General features: G+C 49.8%; 1 protein-coding gene across 2 annotated transcripts in view; it reads left to right on the plus strand.

The window, feature by feature from the left end:
- The window catches only part of ERGIC1 (endoplasmic reticulum-golgi intermediate compartment (ERGIC) 1), a 43,669-nt gene that overhangs the window by 18,469 nt on the left and 13,048 nt on the right, over positions 1 to 12,152 (plus strand). Inside the window, exons 5-6 of one of the 2 annotated variants that reach the window (XM_011947801.1) lie at positions 4,765 to 4,865; positions 7,516 to 7,638. In XM_011947801.1, coding sequence (XP_011803191.1) covers positions 4,765 to 4,865; positions 7,516 to 7,638 — 224 coding nt within the window. Of the gene's footprint in view, positions 1 to 4,764; positions 4,866 to 5,760; positions 7,639 to 12,152 lie in introns of those variants that run through there. The other variant, XM_011947800.1, reaches the window with a different exon arrangement.

The raw sequence follows: 12,152 nt of genomic DNA on the forward strand, positions 1-12,152 counted from the left end.
GCTCCGCCTCCTGGGTTTATGCCATTCTCCTGCCTCAGCCTCCCGAGTAGCGGGGACCACAGGCACCCGCCACCTTGCCCGGCTATTTTTTTTTTTATTTTTATTTTTTAGTAGAGACGGGGTTTCATCGGGTTAGCCAGGATGGTCTCGATCTTCTGACCTTGTGATCCGCCTGTCTCGGCCTCCCAAAGTGCTGGGATTACAGGCTTGAGCCACCTTGCCCGGCTCTGCTTGGCTTTTCTAAGGCATTGTCTTCTCACTGGAAGCATCTACTGTTTTCGGTGTTTCAGCGTGGCAGTAATGCCTCTGATATGTACGGGGCTGGCGCTGTGTTACCCGATTGCTTTCTAGCTGTGTCTGGTTCCCATTCATGCTGCCTCCAGCAATGGATAAGTATACGGCAGCACCTCCTTATTTGAATGCAAATGTCTGGTTGTAATAGAGGTAGATGATTCTTGGTGTGGTGCTATGGTCATTGTCGTTTTGTGTCATGGTAACATGCCATCCCACGTTGGCCGTCCACAAATGTTTGCAGCTGTGATGGACGCCTCAGCTGCTGGACAGGAAAGAGGATCAAGCTAAGAAGGCCCAGAGTGTGCAAGCAGAGAGAAGGTGTGGACAGAAAACCTTGCCTTCTCCAGGGCTAGTGACAAAAGTCATCTCAGGCTGGCTTAAGTGGAGAGAAAAAAGTATGAGATCAAGCAATGGACAGCCGGGGGAGGGCTGGCTTTTATTTCCTCGGCTCCCAAGCTCAGTCCCCAGCACTGGGCCTGTGCCTTTGTAGGTCCCTCTGTGCCCAGGTCTTGCTGTGGGGGTTGCTTCTTAGCATTAAGGTCTCAGTTCAAATGCCAGCACCTCCAAGAAGCCCTCGCTGGTCACCCTATCTAAAGTAACCCCCACTCCTAAGGACAAACCTGTTTTTTCTTCCTAGCGTAGACTACTCTCTGAAATCACCTTGTTCTCCCAGTCATCTGCTGCCCTTGGCTGTTGCACCAGCTACAACATAGCACTCTGCCTTGCCCACTGCTTTGTCCCCAGGACCCAGCCCTGTGCCCAGGGTATAGTGGGTATATAATCGATTATTAGAGGCCTGGAGGCCACTGTGGAAGAGCTCCGGCCGGATGGTGGTGCAGTTCGGTCGTGAGGACCTTGGCCTCCAGTGTCCCGCTCCACTCTTTCCCAGCCCTGTGGTCTTGGGAAAGTCATTTAACTCTGCTAAGCCCTAGTTTTTGCATCTGTAAAGTGGGAAGAATCCTCTCCACCTTAAGCCTCGCCATGAGGATTAATGAGATGCGTGTACAGAGTTTAGTACACGGCCTGCCACATTGTGAGTGCTCAATAAATGTTGGCCGTTCTGTTCATTGTCATCAACAGCTAACTTCAGGAACGAGATTCCCTAGGGCAGAATCTAAGGAGAACCTTTCCTATATCGAATTGTGTCTGGTATTGTGATACTGAATTGTTTAACTGGTCCCAAATGACATAACTGGGATGAAACCAGCTTGTCATGTATATGTAACACATAATATGGGCTGTCATATATACGTGTGTGTGTATATGTGTATATAAGTACACACACACACACATATATATGGGCTGCTGGTTTAAAAACGCAGATTCTGGGCCCCACTCCATTGGCGGGATAGGGATGAAACAAGATTGGCCATATGTTGGTAATTGCTGAAGTTGGGAAATGGGTACGTGGGAGTCCGTTATACGATTACCTATGTTTTAGATTTGAATTCTTCCATAAGAAGATTTTGCGGGTAGGGGAGGAGGGAGTGAGCCTGAAGGGAATGTGGGCCGGCCTAGACCAGGATGGAGCCAGCAGTCTCTAGGAATGGTCAACTCACAAGGAGTCCACATGGGTGTAATTAACTGCAGTGTCTCCACTGGGCACTTGGCAAATTGTATCAAAGGCCTTAAAAATGGTCATTGCCTTTGAGTCATCAATTGTACTCATAGGAGAGTAAGCTAAGGAAATAATTAAGAGAGTGTACAAAGATCTAGGAAAATAATGTTCGTTGGGTCATTGTTTGTAAGAATGAAAATGAGGAACCACGTCAGTATTCAGGCACAGGGGGTTGATTGAGCATGGTAACTGCCCAAGATGAGTGAGGAGTGTCAGGACCTTGCTGGCAGTCAGGCAGCAAACATTTATTGAGCACCTACTATATGCTGGGCATTGAGCTAGGTTCTGGGGATAGAGAGATGAATAAAACAAACTCTCTATGGAGCTTATGTTCTGTGTCTTAGACCTGAAAAGTTGTTCACAATGTTCAGTTCTTACAAAAAGATACAGTATGGTGCTATTTTAGGAAAATATAAATGTATATATAAACATGTCTGGCAGTTTATATGTAAGAGTGTGAACCATAGTTTTCTGATGGTGAATTTATGGGTGTTTTTTTTTTTTTTTTTTTTTTGCCCTTGGTGATCACCTGTGTTTTGTACAATTTTTTTTTTTTGAGATGGAGTCTCGCTCTATTGCCCAGGGTGGAGAGCAGTGGCAGCTCTCTGCAACCAGCCATTCTCCTGCCTTGGCCTCCCTAGTAGCCGGGACTACAGGTGTGTGCCACCACGCCTGGCTAATTTTTGTAGTTTTAGTAGAGATGGGGTTTCACCATGTTGGCCAGGCTGGTCTTGAACTCCTGACCTCGAGTGATCTGCCCACCTCAGCCTCCCGAAGTGCTGGCATTACAGGCGTCAGCCACCATGTCCAGCCTTGTACAAGTTTTAACAAGAAATATTACGGGGGTGATTTTGATAAGGCATTCACTTTTTCATTTCTTCACTTTTTTTTTTTTTGAGGCGGAGTCTCGCTCTGTCGCCCGGACTGAAGTGCAGTGGCCGGATCTCAGCTCACTGCAAGCTCCGCCTCCCGGGTTTACGCCATTCTCCTGCCTCAGCCTCCGGAGTAGCTGGGACTACAGGCGCCCGCCACCTCGCCCGGCTAGTTTTTTTTTTGTATTTTTAGTAGAGACGGGGTTTCACCGTGTTAGCCAGGATGGTCTCGATCTCCTGACCTCGTGATCCGCCCGTCTCGGCCTCCCAAAGTGCTGGGATTACAGGCTTGAGCCACCGCGCCCGGCCTTTCTTCACATTTTTAACCTAGGGCAATAGGCATTTGGACACCACTGTCAAGCATGGTCTTGGCTCTTGTTTTAAAAATGCAAATACTGAGCTCCACCCTTGACCCATTTAGTGGGCTGCTCCTGGAAAGAGGTCCAGGTGTCCTTTAATCCAAATGATTCGACTGCTTCTGACATCTGAGAACCATTACAGGGTTGAACAGAGAGATGTTGGAGTCTTCACGGACTTGGCTCTGTGGCTGCAGGACTTTTCTCAGGTTTTCAGAGGAACCCACTCAGAACAATTCAGGAAGCACTTCCTTCGCTTACTGAGATGTGGCTTTGGCAGGAAGGGACAGGAAGGGAGTGTCGGGGCAGGGAGGGAGTGTTAGGGCAGTGAATGCTGTCTGCATCCCCAGCCTTCTTACAGAAGAGGACTGACTCGACTACGCGACCAGGATTAGAACCCACAGGCCTAAATTGCTGTGTTATTTTAGCTCTGTAGTCCATGACCCGAGATTCTGGAAGGCCCATGAGTTTCCTGTAAGCATCCCAGAAGGCCCAGGACAGTTCATACCTTTCCTGGGTGATATCTGGCCGCTCTGGGCCAGCATTCTATTAGCCCAGCATTGGACTCCAGTTACCTCATGCTTATCAGCAGCTGATTCATCTGTGCTTTCATTCATGCCCCTGTCCAGTCATCCTTCCATCCTTTCATTCATTCAGTAAGCATTTGCCACGGTCCACTTGGTACCAGGCCCTGCACGGGGCTCTGGGGACACAGAGATGAGTAAGGCTCCATCCCTGCCTTCAGCAGCTCCCCCATCCAGGAAGAACTGATCTGCCGTTGCTTTCTTTCCCCATTTTCCGGTACAGTTTTTCTGGTTGATAGGCTCTTTTCTTTTTAATACTGAAACATAGTTTGTTTTAAAAGTAAAACTATTCAAACAATATCAGAGGTTGTACAATGAAATGGGATCTTTCTCAAATCCTGCCTTCCTCCCCAGAAGCTAAAGCTGCCCGTGGTTCCTTGGGCATCTTTCCAGATAATTCTCCTATATATGTACATGGATAGAGAGTGCCTCCCCCTCCCCCAATCCATGACTTGGTTCTTTTCCCTGTTGGAGAATAGCTGCTCCTAGCACCCACTTTTTTTTTTTTTTGAGACGGAGTCTTGCTCTGTCGTCCAGGCTGGAGTGCAGTGGTGTGATCTTAGCTCACTGCAACCTCCGCCTCCCAGGTTCAGGCGATTCTCCTGCCTCAGCCTCCTGAGTAGCTGGGATTTTTGAATTTTTAGTAGAGACAGGGTTTCACGATCTTGGCCAGGCTGGTCTCGAACTCCTGACTGCAGAAGATCGACCCGCCTCGGCCTCCCAAAGTACTGGGATTACAGGTGTAAGCAACCGTGCCCAGCCAACACTCACTCTTTCATGGTTGCTCTGTCGATGGACGTTTGGGTTGTTTCCAGAATTTTAATAATGTATACAGTGCAGGAGGAAGATCCTGATGGATAGGGTCTCCCAATTCCCGGTGTCCAAGGGGAGAAGATGAAGAGCAGTTGGTTGGTGGTAAAACTGTGGGGAATGAGCCCCCTGTCGTGCCCAGGGGGTTTAGGATTAGGACTGAAATGACATAGAGCTGTCAGCGGGCAGTGCCCGTCCCCCTGCTTCATTCTGCTGTGTCCTTACCGCAGCCCTGGCCTCCCACGACTACATCCTGAAGATTGTACCCACGGTTTATGAGGACAAGAGTGGCAAGCAGCGGTACTCCTACCAGTACACGGTGGCCAACAAGGTAACGCGGGCGATGGCTGGGCCGAGCTCTGTGCGGCGGCGCCCTCTGCTGACGGAGAGCAGAGACGACAGGCGGCTGCACCGACGCACTTTCTTCCGGTTCCTTTCCGGAGGCCTTTCCTGGGGGTTAGCTTGGGCCAGGCTCTGTCTCTGGGTAAAGGGGAAAGGCCTAGTCCCTGCCATGTGGCAGTCTCAGAGTCAAGGAGAACAGATCTACCAGGAGACAGGGTTTGAGAAAGAGCAGGTAGGCCCCGTCCTACAAAGGTCCTGGGGTTGCAGGGCTGTTTCTCAAACAGCCCTGCATCTGGTCCGAGTCCTTTGGACACAGACCCCAGGGTGCTCAACACACACAGACACTCCTGCTCTCAGGGCACAGGCACTTTACCCAAACTCATGAGGCTGCTGAGTCACACCAAGATGGCTATTGATTAATTTGCTGTTGATTGACAGGGGTGTCCCCAGGACCCCAACACTCAAAGTCATGGAGAAGACACCAGGCCTTAGTGGGCAGCAGAGCATGGTCAGAGTCTGCAGAGTGGGATGGCCCAGAAATTAGTAGTCTCAAGCCAAGACAGCCTTGGGCTTCCCCGGGGGCACCACACCAATGGGACATGAATACTTGAAGCCTGTTGGTTGAGATGCCCCTGCTAGACCCTGGTGGGTGGGTTTTTCCCACTTACCACCGGGACTGTCCTTTTTCTTCCATTCCAAGGCTGCCCAAACCCCTTATAAGTGATACCTGTTTAGTTCAGTTAATTATAACAATAATAGGAGGCATAGCTGTCAGTCACTGAGTACTTCCTGGGGGCTAGATGTGCTAAGCTCTCTTCTTCCATCTTCTCAATCATCATGACAGCTCTGATGTTGAGACTGTTATTGAGCCCATTTTGTTGATTTGGCCATTGAGGCACTGAGAGGTGGTTGTAGAGCTATAAAGCGGCTGAGTGGGGATTAGAACAGGTTTTCCTTGAGCTCCAGAGTCTGGCTTCTTGATCACCGCATGCCTCAGTCTAAGGAAGGGGCTGTGAGTCTGCCCACCTGCGAGCTGCTCTCTGTCCAGTGACTTAGTCCCTCTGTTCTGACTCGCCCTAAATGGATGTTCCCGGGAGCTCTGTTTCTTTTATTCACTGTTTCACAAGGGGCATCTCATTGTAACCCTCACATGCTCATAGCAACTAACAGATGAAAAAGCACAGATGCAAGCTCAGGACCACACTGCAGTTCAAATTCCAGCTCAGACATTCACTAGCTGTTGACCTGGGACATGTCACATAGCCACTGTGTGCCTCAGTTTACTCATTCATAAAATGGAGATGATACTTTATAAGATTGCTGTCACGTGAGGCAATGTTTTCAAAAATGCCTAGCCCACCAAAAAAAACAAAAACCTTTAGGTAAATGATACTGACTGTTGCTATTTTTCACTCTTTTTTTCTGTCCCTCAGCTCTAGGCTGTGACCCAGACAGTCAACCTACCCCAGAAGCTCTCCTGGAGAAAGCTGATCTTCCCTTACTCAAAGCTCCTTTTCCCAGTGCTTTGGTGAGGCCGAGCAGCCAGAACAGCTTGCTCAGCTTCTCTGTGGCTGCAGCCGCACTCTGCCCTGGGAGCAGGCAGCAGTGACCCAGTGGGAGGTCAGGGCTCAGTGTTACCTCTGGAGCGGCCTGGGCTCCTCACGCTCAGCATTTGGGGTTGAGGGTACCCCAGTGGTTCAATATGGTCTCCAGTTGTTGCAGATTTTAGCACCTTGAAGTGCCTGAACTGGAGAGATCCCAGGGGCCATCATCCCAGGCCCATCAGTGTTTAGATGGGGAAACCAAGTCCCTGAGGGAGGGAGGGGCTGGCCCAAGGACGCACTGTTAGCTCAGCCCCTTAGTATCCTTAGTCCCTGCTGTGTGCATTCTCGGGAAGGTTGGTGGCAGGGCGGGGCCTTCTGGCTTTGCAGTTCAGTCCATTCCTCTGAAGAAGCTAGTGCACTCCCCACACGGCGTTTACACCCATCACACACACACACACACCCCAGGTCTCCTGCTTATCCATCATGTGTGGCTCAGAGTGTCCCCTCCGCAGTCTCCCAGATGCCTCCTGGGAGAATGGGTCATTCGTTCATTTGTTCATAGCCCCCTCAACTCTCCATGACCCTCCATCCAACATGCATGATGTCGCTGTGTTAGGGATATTCTTATGTTTTCCTCCTTCTGCAGACTGTGACTCCCTCTGGGGAAAGGGCAGGACTTGCTCACCTCGGGGTCCCCAGCAGCCAGCCGTGGGCCACCACAGTGGAGGTGTTCAGCAAACCACTGTTGAATAAATGAATGGATTTCGCATGGCCTAGGGGTTGAAGGAGGCCATAGGCCTTTGCTCAGCCAACAATTACACTTTTCCTTTTACAGCTCTGCTTTCTAATGTATTTTCTGATTCTGGTGCTGCTTGCAGCTCACATGGTCAATTTCTAAACAACCAAGGGGGTCAGAAATGCCCAGCTGTGCACAGCAGAGTCCAGGGCCTCCAGGAGAAGGGATTGAGAGAGGGAGTGGGGGAGTCTGGCTTTGTGGAACAGAGAGGGAGGGAAGTCCTTTCTGGAGGGTTACTGGGGGACCCACCCACCCTGGGACACAGTTTGTACTTCTGATTCTCATATCCTCTACCCCAGGAATACGTCGCCTACAGCCACACAGGCCGCATCATCCCTGCCATCTGGTTCCGCTACGACCTCAGCCCCATCACGGTCAAGTACACAGAGAGACGGCAGCCGCTGTACAGATTCATCACTACGGTGAGTGGCCTGGGGCAGTGGGCTGGGCCCTGAGCCAGCCACCCTGCGCCTGCTCTGGGCCCCTTTCCTTGGTGCCCCTCACCTGTTCTTGCTGAAACAGGATGTAGCCTACAGGGCTAGTGGCTCTGGCTGCACACAGGAGGCTTCGACCCGAAGGATGCTGAGAAATGTTCTCAGAAACACATCAGTATCAATGACGTTTTTTCTAGAAAGTATTTTCCAGAGGGGAATGCCCCGAAATCCATTTAATTCCTGAAGCAGATCTCCATATGGTTCCAGTAGATGTTTAGGATTTTCTCCAGTTTTTTATTGTTATGGAAATTATTCTTAGCAGAGTTTATCCTTTAATGTGTAAATTTTGCACCAAAGATTTAACTCATTTTTTTTTCAGGTCTAATTTCCAGTTGTAGCTGCTGATAGGGTCAGATTTTTCTCTTTCCTTCCTCCCTGTTCTCTCTTTTTTGCCGTGGTCTTTACCACGTCCAGTGCTCTCTAGGGCGGCTTCAAGCTGATGTTAGTTTTCCTTTATGGTGATTATTTCTATCACGTCTACTGTTTCCTGGCCTCCCATTCAGAAGGTCCTTGGGGTCAGAACAGGAGGGCCAGGGTGCCCTACTTCACCCAAGAGGCCCAGGAGGCACTGAAGAAGCCAGAGTTAGCCGAGATGGAAGAGACAGGGTGGCTATCCCTACTTCACAGATTTGGAAACTGAGACCTAAAGATAAATATAGCATTGGGAGGCCCTTATTTTTCTGTACTTCTTTATACTTGTAATGATGGTTCAAGATCAAAGGTCTTGGCTCTTTGATTTCCCACAATAACTAGGTCAGTATTAGTCAGGACTCTGTTACCAAAGATCCAGAACCAGACCTTGAGCTGGCCTGAGGAGTAGAAGGTCTCAGGCATGTCTGGATCCAGCCTTAAACATTGCCAGGAATAGGTCTGTCTTCGGATCTGCTTTCCTCTATACTGACTTCATCTTCAAGTAGAATTTACCAGTAGAAATGGCCTCTTTCTCAGTCATTCTAACCAAGTCCTAGACAGGACAGTGCTCTCACTGGCCCAGCTCAGGCCTCATGCCATCCTTGTGGCCTGGGAAATCAAATGCTCTGGTTGGCCAGGCTTAGGCCCTGTACCTGCTCTGGTGTCAACCCCATCCAAACCACAGGGACAGAGATTGTGAGGAATGAGGTTCCTCAGGAGAAAAGGCAGGGGCCAGCTACTAGAAGAGGAAAGAGTGGGTGCCAGGAAGCAGAACAGTGGGATGCTATGACAGGGCCTCTGCCTTCTCATCTTTCCTGCCACCTCCCAGGGCCTTGTGGGACTCAGGAGATGGTGAAAGGAGAAGCTCTTTGTAGATATGAAAAGCCAAGTAGGACGGGGCACAGTGGCTCACACTTGTAGTCCCAGCACTTTGGGAGGCTGAGGCGGGAGGATCGCTTGAGGCCAGGAGTTTGAAACCAGCCTGGGCAACATTGTGAAAGCTTATCTCTAAGAATCTTCTTAAATTAGCTGGATGTGGTGGTGTATGCACCTGTAGTCCCAGCTACTTAGGAGGCTGAGGTGAGGATCACTTGAGCCCAGGATTTTAAGGCTACAGTGAGTCATGATCATACCACTGCACTCCAGCCCGGGCAACAGAGCGAGACCCTTTCTCTAAAAAACAAAACAAAAACCTCCACAAAACAGACAGAGACATATAAAGGGTGTCATAAGTCTGGTGCTTACATGAGCCTCAGACAGTTTTTTGCTGTTCTCTTTGACCACATAAAAGTTAGAAACTTCTGTTCAACAAACGGCACATAACATAAAGCAAAAACGCCACACGCAGCCTGGGAAGATACTGGCCACACATATGGGAAAGAGGTAGCCTTCAGAATTCATATATAAAGAACTCCTAGAGATCAGTAAGAAAAAGTTAACAACCAGGCCGGGCACTGTGGCTCCAGCCTGTAATCCCAGCACTTTGGGAGGCCGAGGTGGGAGGATCACGAGGTCAGGAGATCGAGACCATCCTGGCTAACATGGTGAAACCCCGTCTCTACTAAAAATACAAAAAACTAGCTGGGCGAGGTGGCTGCTTGGGAGGCTGAGGCAGGAGAATGGTGTAACCCCGGGAGGCGGAGCTTGCAGTGAGCTGAGATCCAGCCACTGCACTCCAGCCTAGGTGACAGAGCGAGACTCTGTCTCAAAAAAAAAAAAAAAAAAGAAAAAGTTAACAACCAAAAAAAAATAGAGAAGGCCAAGGACCAGCTCTTCACAGAGGAGATGATACTGGCAGTGAAAAGATGCTCAAGTTCACTAGAAACTGGAGGGATGAGATTTAAAACAAGACTCAATTCAGGCCAGACATGGTAGCTCAAACCTGTAATCCCAGCACTCTAGAGAGGTGGAAGCAGGAGGATCACTTGAGGCCAGGATTTTGAAACCAGCCTGATTACCACAGCAAGACCCCATCCCTACAAAAGAAAAGTTAAAAAGTTAGCTAGACATAGTGGTGCATGCCTGTAGTTTCAGCTACTTGGGAGGCTGGGGTGGGAGGACTGCTTGAGCGTGGGAGGTTGACACTGCATTGAGCCATGATGGTGCCAGTGCACTCCAGCCTGGGCAACAAAGTGAGACCTGGTCTCAGAAAAATGAAAAAATTAAAAGACCCAGTTGAATCCTATTGGACTGACAGAAATTGAAAACTTGGCCGGCTCACACCTGTAATTCCAGCACTTTGGGAGGCTGAGGCAGGCAGATCACCTGAGGCCAGGAATTCAAGACCAGTCTAGCCAACATGGCAAAGCACTACTAAAAATACAAAAATTAGCAGGGCATGGTGATGTGCACCTGTAATCCCAGCTATTTGGGAGGCTGAGATGGGAGATTCACCTGAACCTGGGAGGCAGAGGTTGTGGTGAGCCAGGATCGCTTCACTGCACTCCAGCCTGGGCAACAGAGTGAGACTCTGTCTCAAAAAAAAAAAAGAAGGCCAGTCGTGGTGGCTCATGCCTGTAATCCCAGCACTTTGGGAGACCGAGGCAGGTGGATCACGAGGTCAGGAGATTGAGATCAACTTGGCTAACACGGTGAAACCCCGTCTCTACTAAAAATACAAAAAGTTAGCTGGGCATGGTGGCGGGCACCTGTAGTTCCAGCTACTGGGGAGGATGAGGCAGGAGAATGGTGTGAACCCAGGAGGCGGAGCTTGTAGCGAGCCGAGATTGCGCCACTGCACTCCAGCCTGGGTGACACAGCAAGACTCCGTCTCAAAAAAAAAAAAAAATGAAAACCTGCTACTACAAAGATTGGGAAGATGTGAAGCCATGGGAACCCACATGTACTACTGGTGTGCAGGGACGTGGATGTAGCTACTCTGAGGGGAGATGCACAGACCCCAGGACCCAAAAAATCAGGGGATTTGTGAGCAAATGATTTCACCCAAGACCCCACAGGGTAGCACACCCCAAGTGGGTCTTGGTGCTGATTCTTACTCCAGCTCTCCTACTTCATTCCCACGATAAGCCACACACAGAGATACAAGTAGGTTCTCTGGTGCCTCCATGCAGGTCTAGAACACTCCTCAGAGGCCCTAGCACCTGTAGCATTGACTGTAGCAGAGAAACCCCCTCCATCCATGTCTCACAGTAGGGTTCAGAAGGCTCTTCTCTGTCCCTGTTTCTGTTTGCTGTTGTATGGAGAGCAGCTGAGACTCTGGGCATTAAAAATAACCTGGTAATGGCCGGGCATGGCGGCTTATGCCTGTAATCCCAGCACTTTGGGAGGCTGAGGCAGAGGTATCACTTGAGGTCAGCAGTTCAAGACCAGCCTGGTCAACATTGCAAAACCTCATCTCTACTGAAAATACAAAAATTAGCCAGGCATGGGGGTAGGCATTTGTAGTCCCAGCTACTCGGGAGGCTGAGGAAGGAGAATCACTTGAACCCAGGAAGCGGATGTTGCAGTGAGCCAAGATCATGCCACTGTATTCCAGCCTGGGTGCCAGAGCGAGACTCTGTCTCACAAAATAATAATAAATTGGCCGGGCGCGGTGGCTCACACCTGTAATCCCAGCACTTTGGGAGGCCGAGGTGGGTGGATCACCAGGTCAGGAGTTTGAGACCAGCCTGACCAGCATTGTGAAACCCCGTGTCCACTGAAAATACAAAAAATTAACCGGGCATGGTAGTGTGTGCTTGTCGTCCCAGCTACTTGGGAGGCTGAGGCAGGAGAATTGCTTGAACCTGGCAGGCAGAGATTGCAGTGAGCCGAGATCATGCCACTGCACTCCAGTCTGGACAGAATGAGACTCCATCTCAAAAAAAAAAAAAAAGAAAAGAAAAGAAATCACTTGGCAAGTGGCTGAGAAATGAAGGGACTTCATTTATTCACTTAACATTTGCTAGAATTCACCATGTGCCAGCCTCTGTAGCAGGCACCAGGGTCAGCTGAATCATACACAGTCCCTGCCTTCAAGGAGACCCCGCTGGTGGGGCAGATGAGTGAGCGCAGGGAGCATTGGCGGGGCT

This window comes from Colobus angolensis, unplaced genomic scaffold, assembly GCF_000951035.1.
Source record: "Colobus angolensis palliatus isolate OR3802 unplaced genomic scaffold, Cang.pa_1.0 Scaffold27, whole genome shotgun sequence".
In the NCBI taxonomy this organism is placed as follows: domain Eukaryota; kingdom Metazoa; phylum Chordata; class Mammalia; order Primates; family Cercopithecidae; genus Colobus; species Colobus angolensis.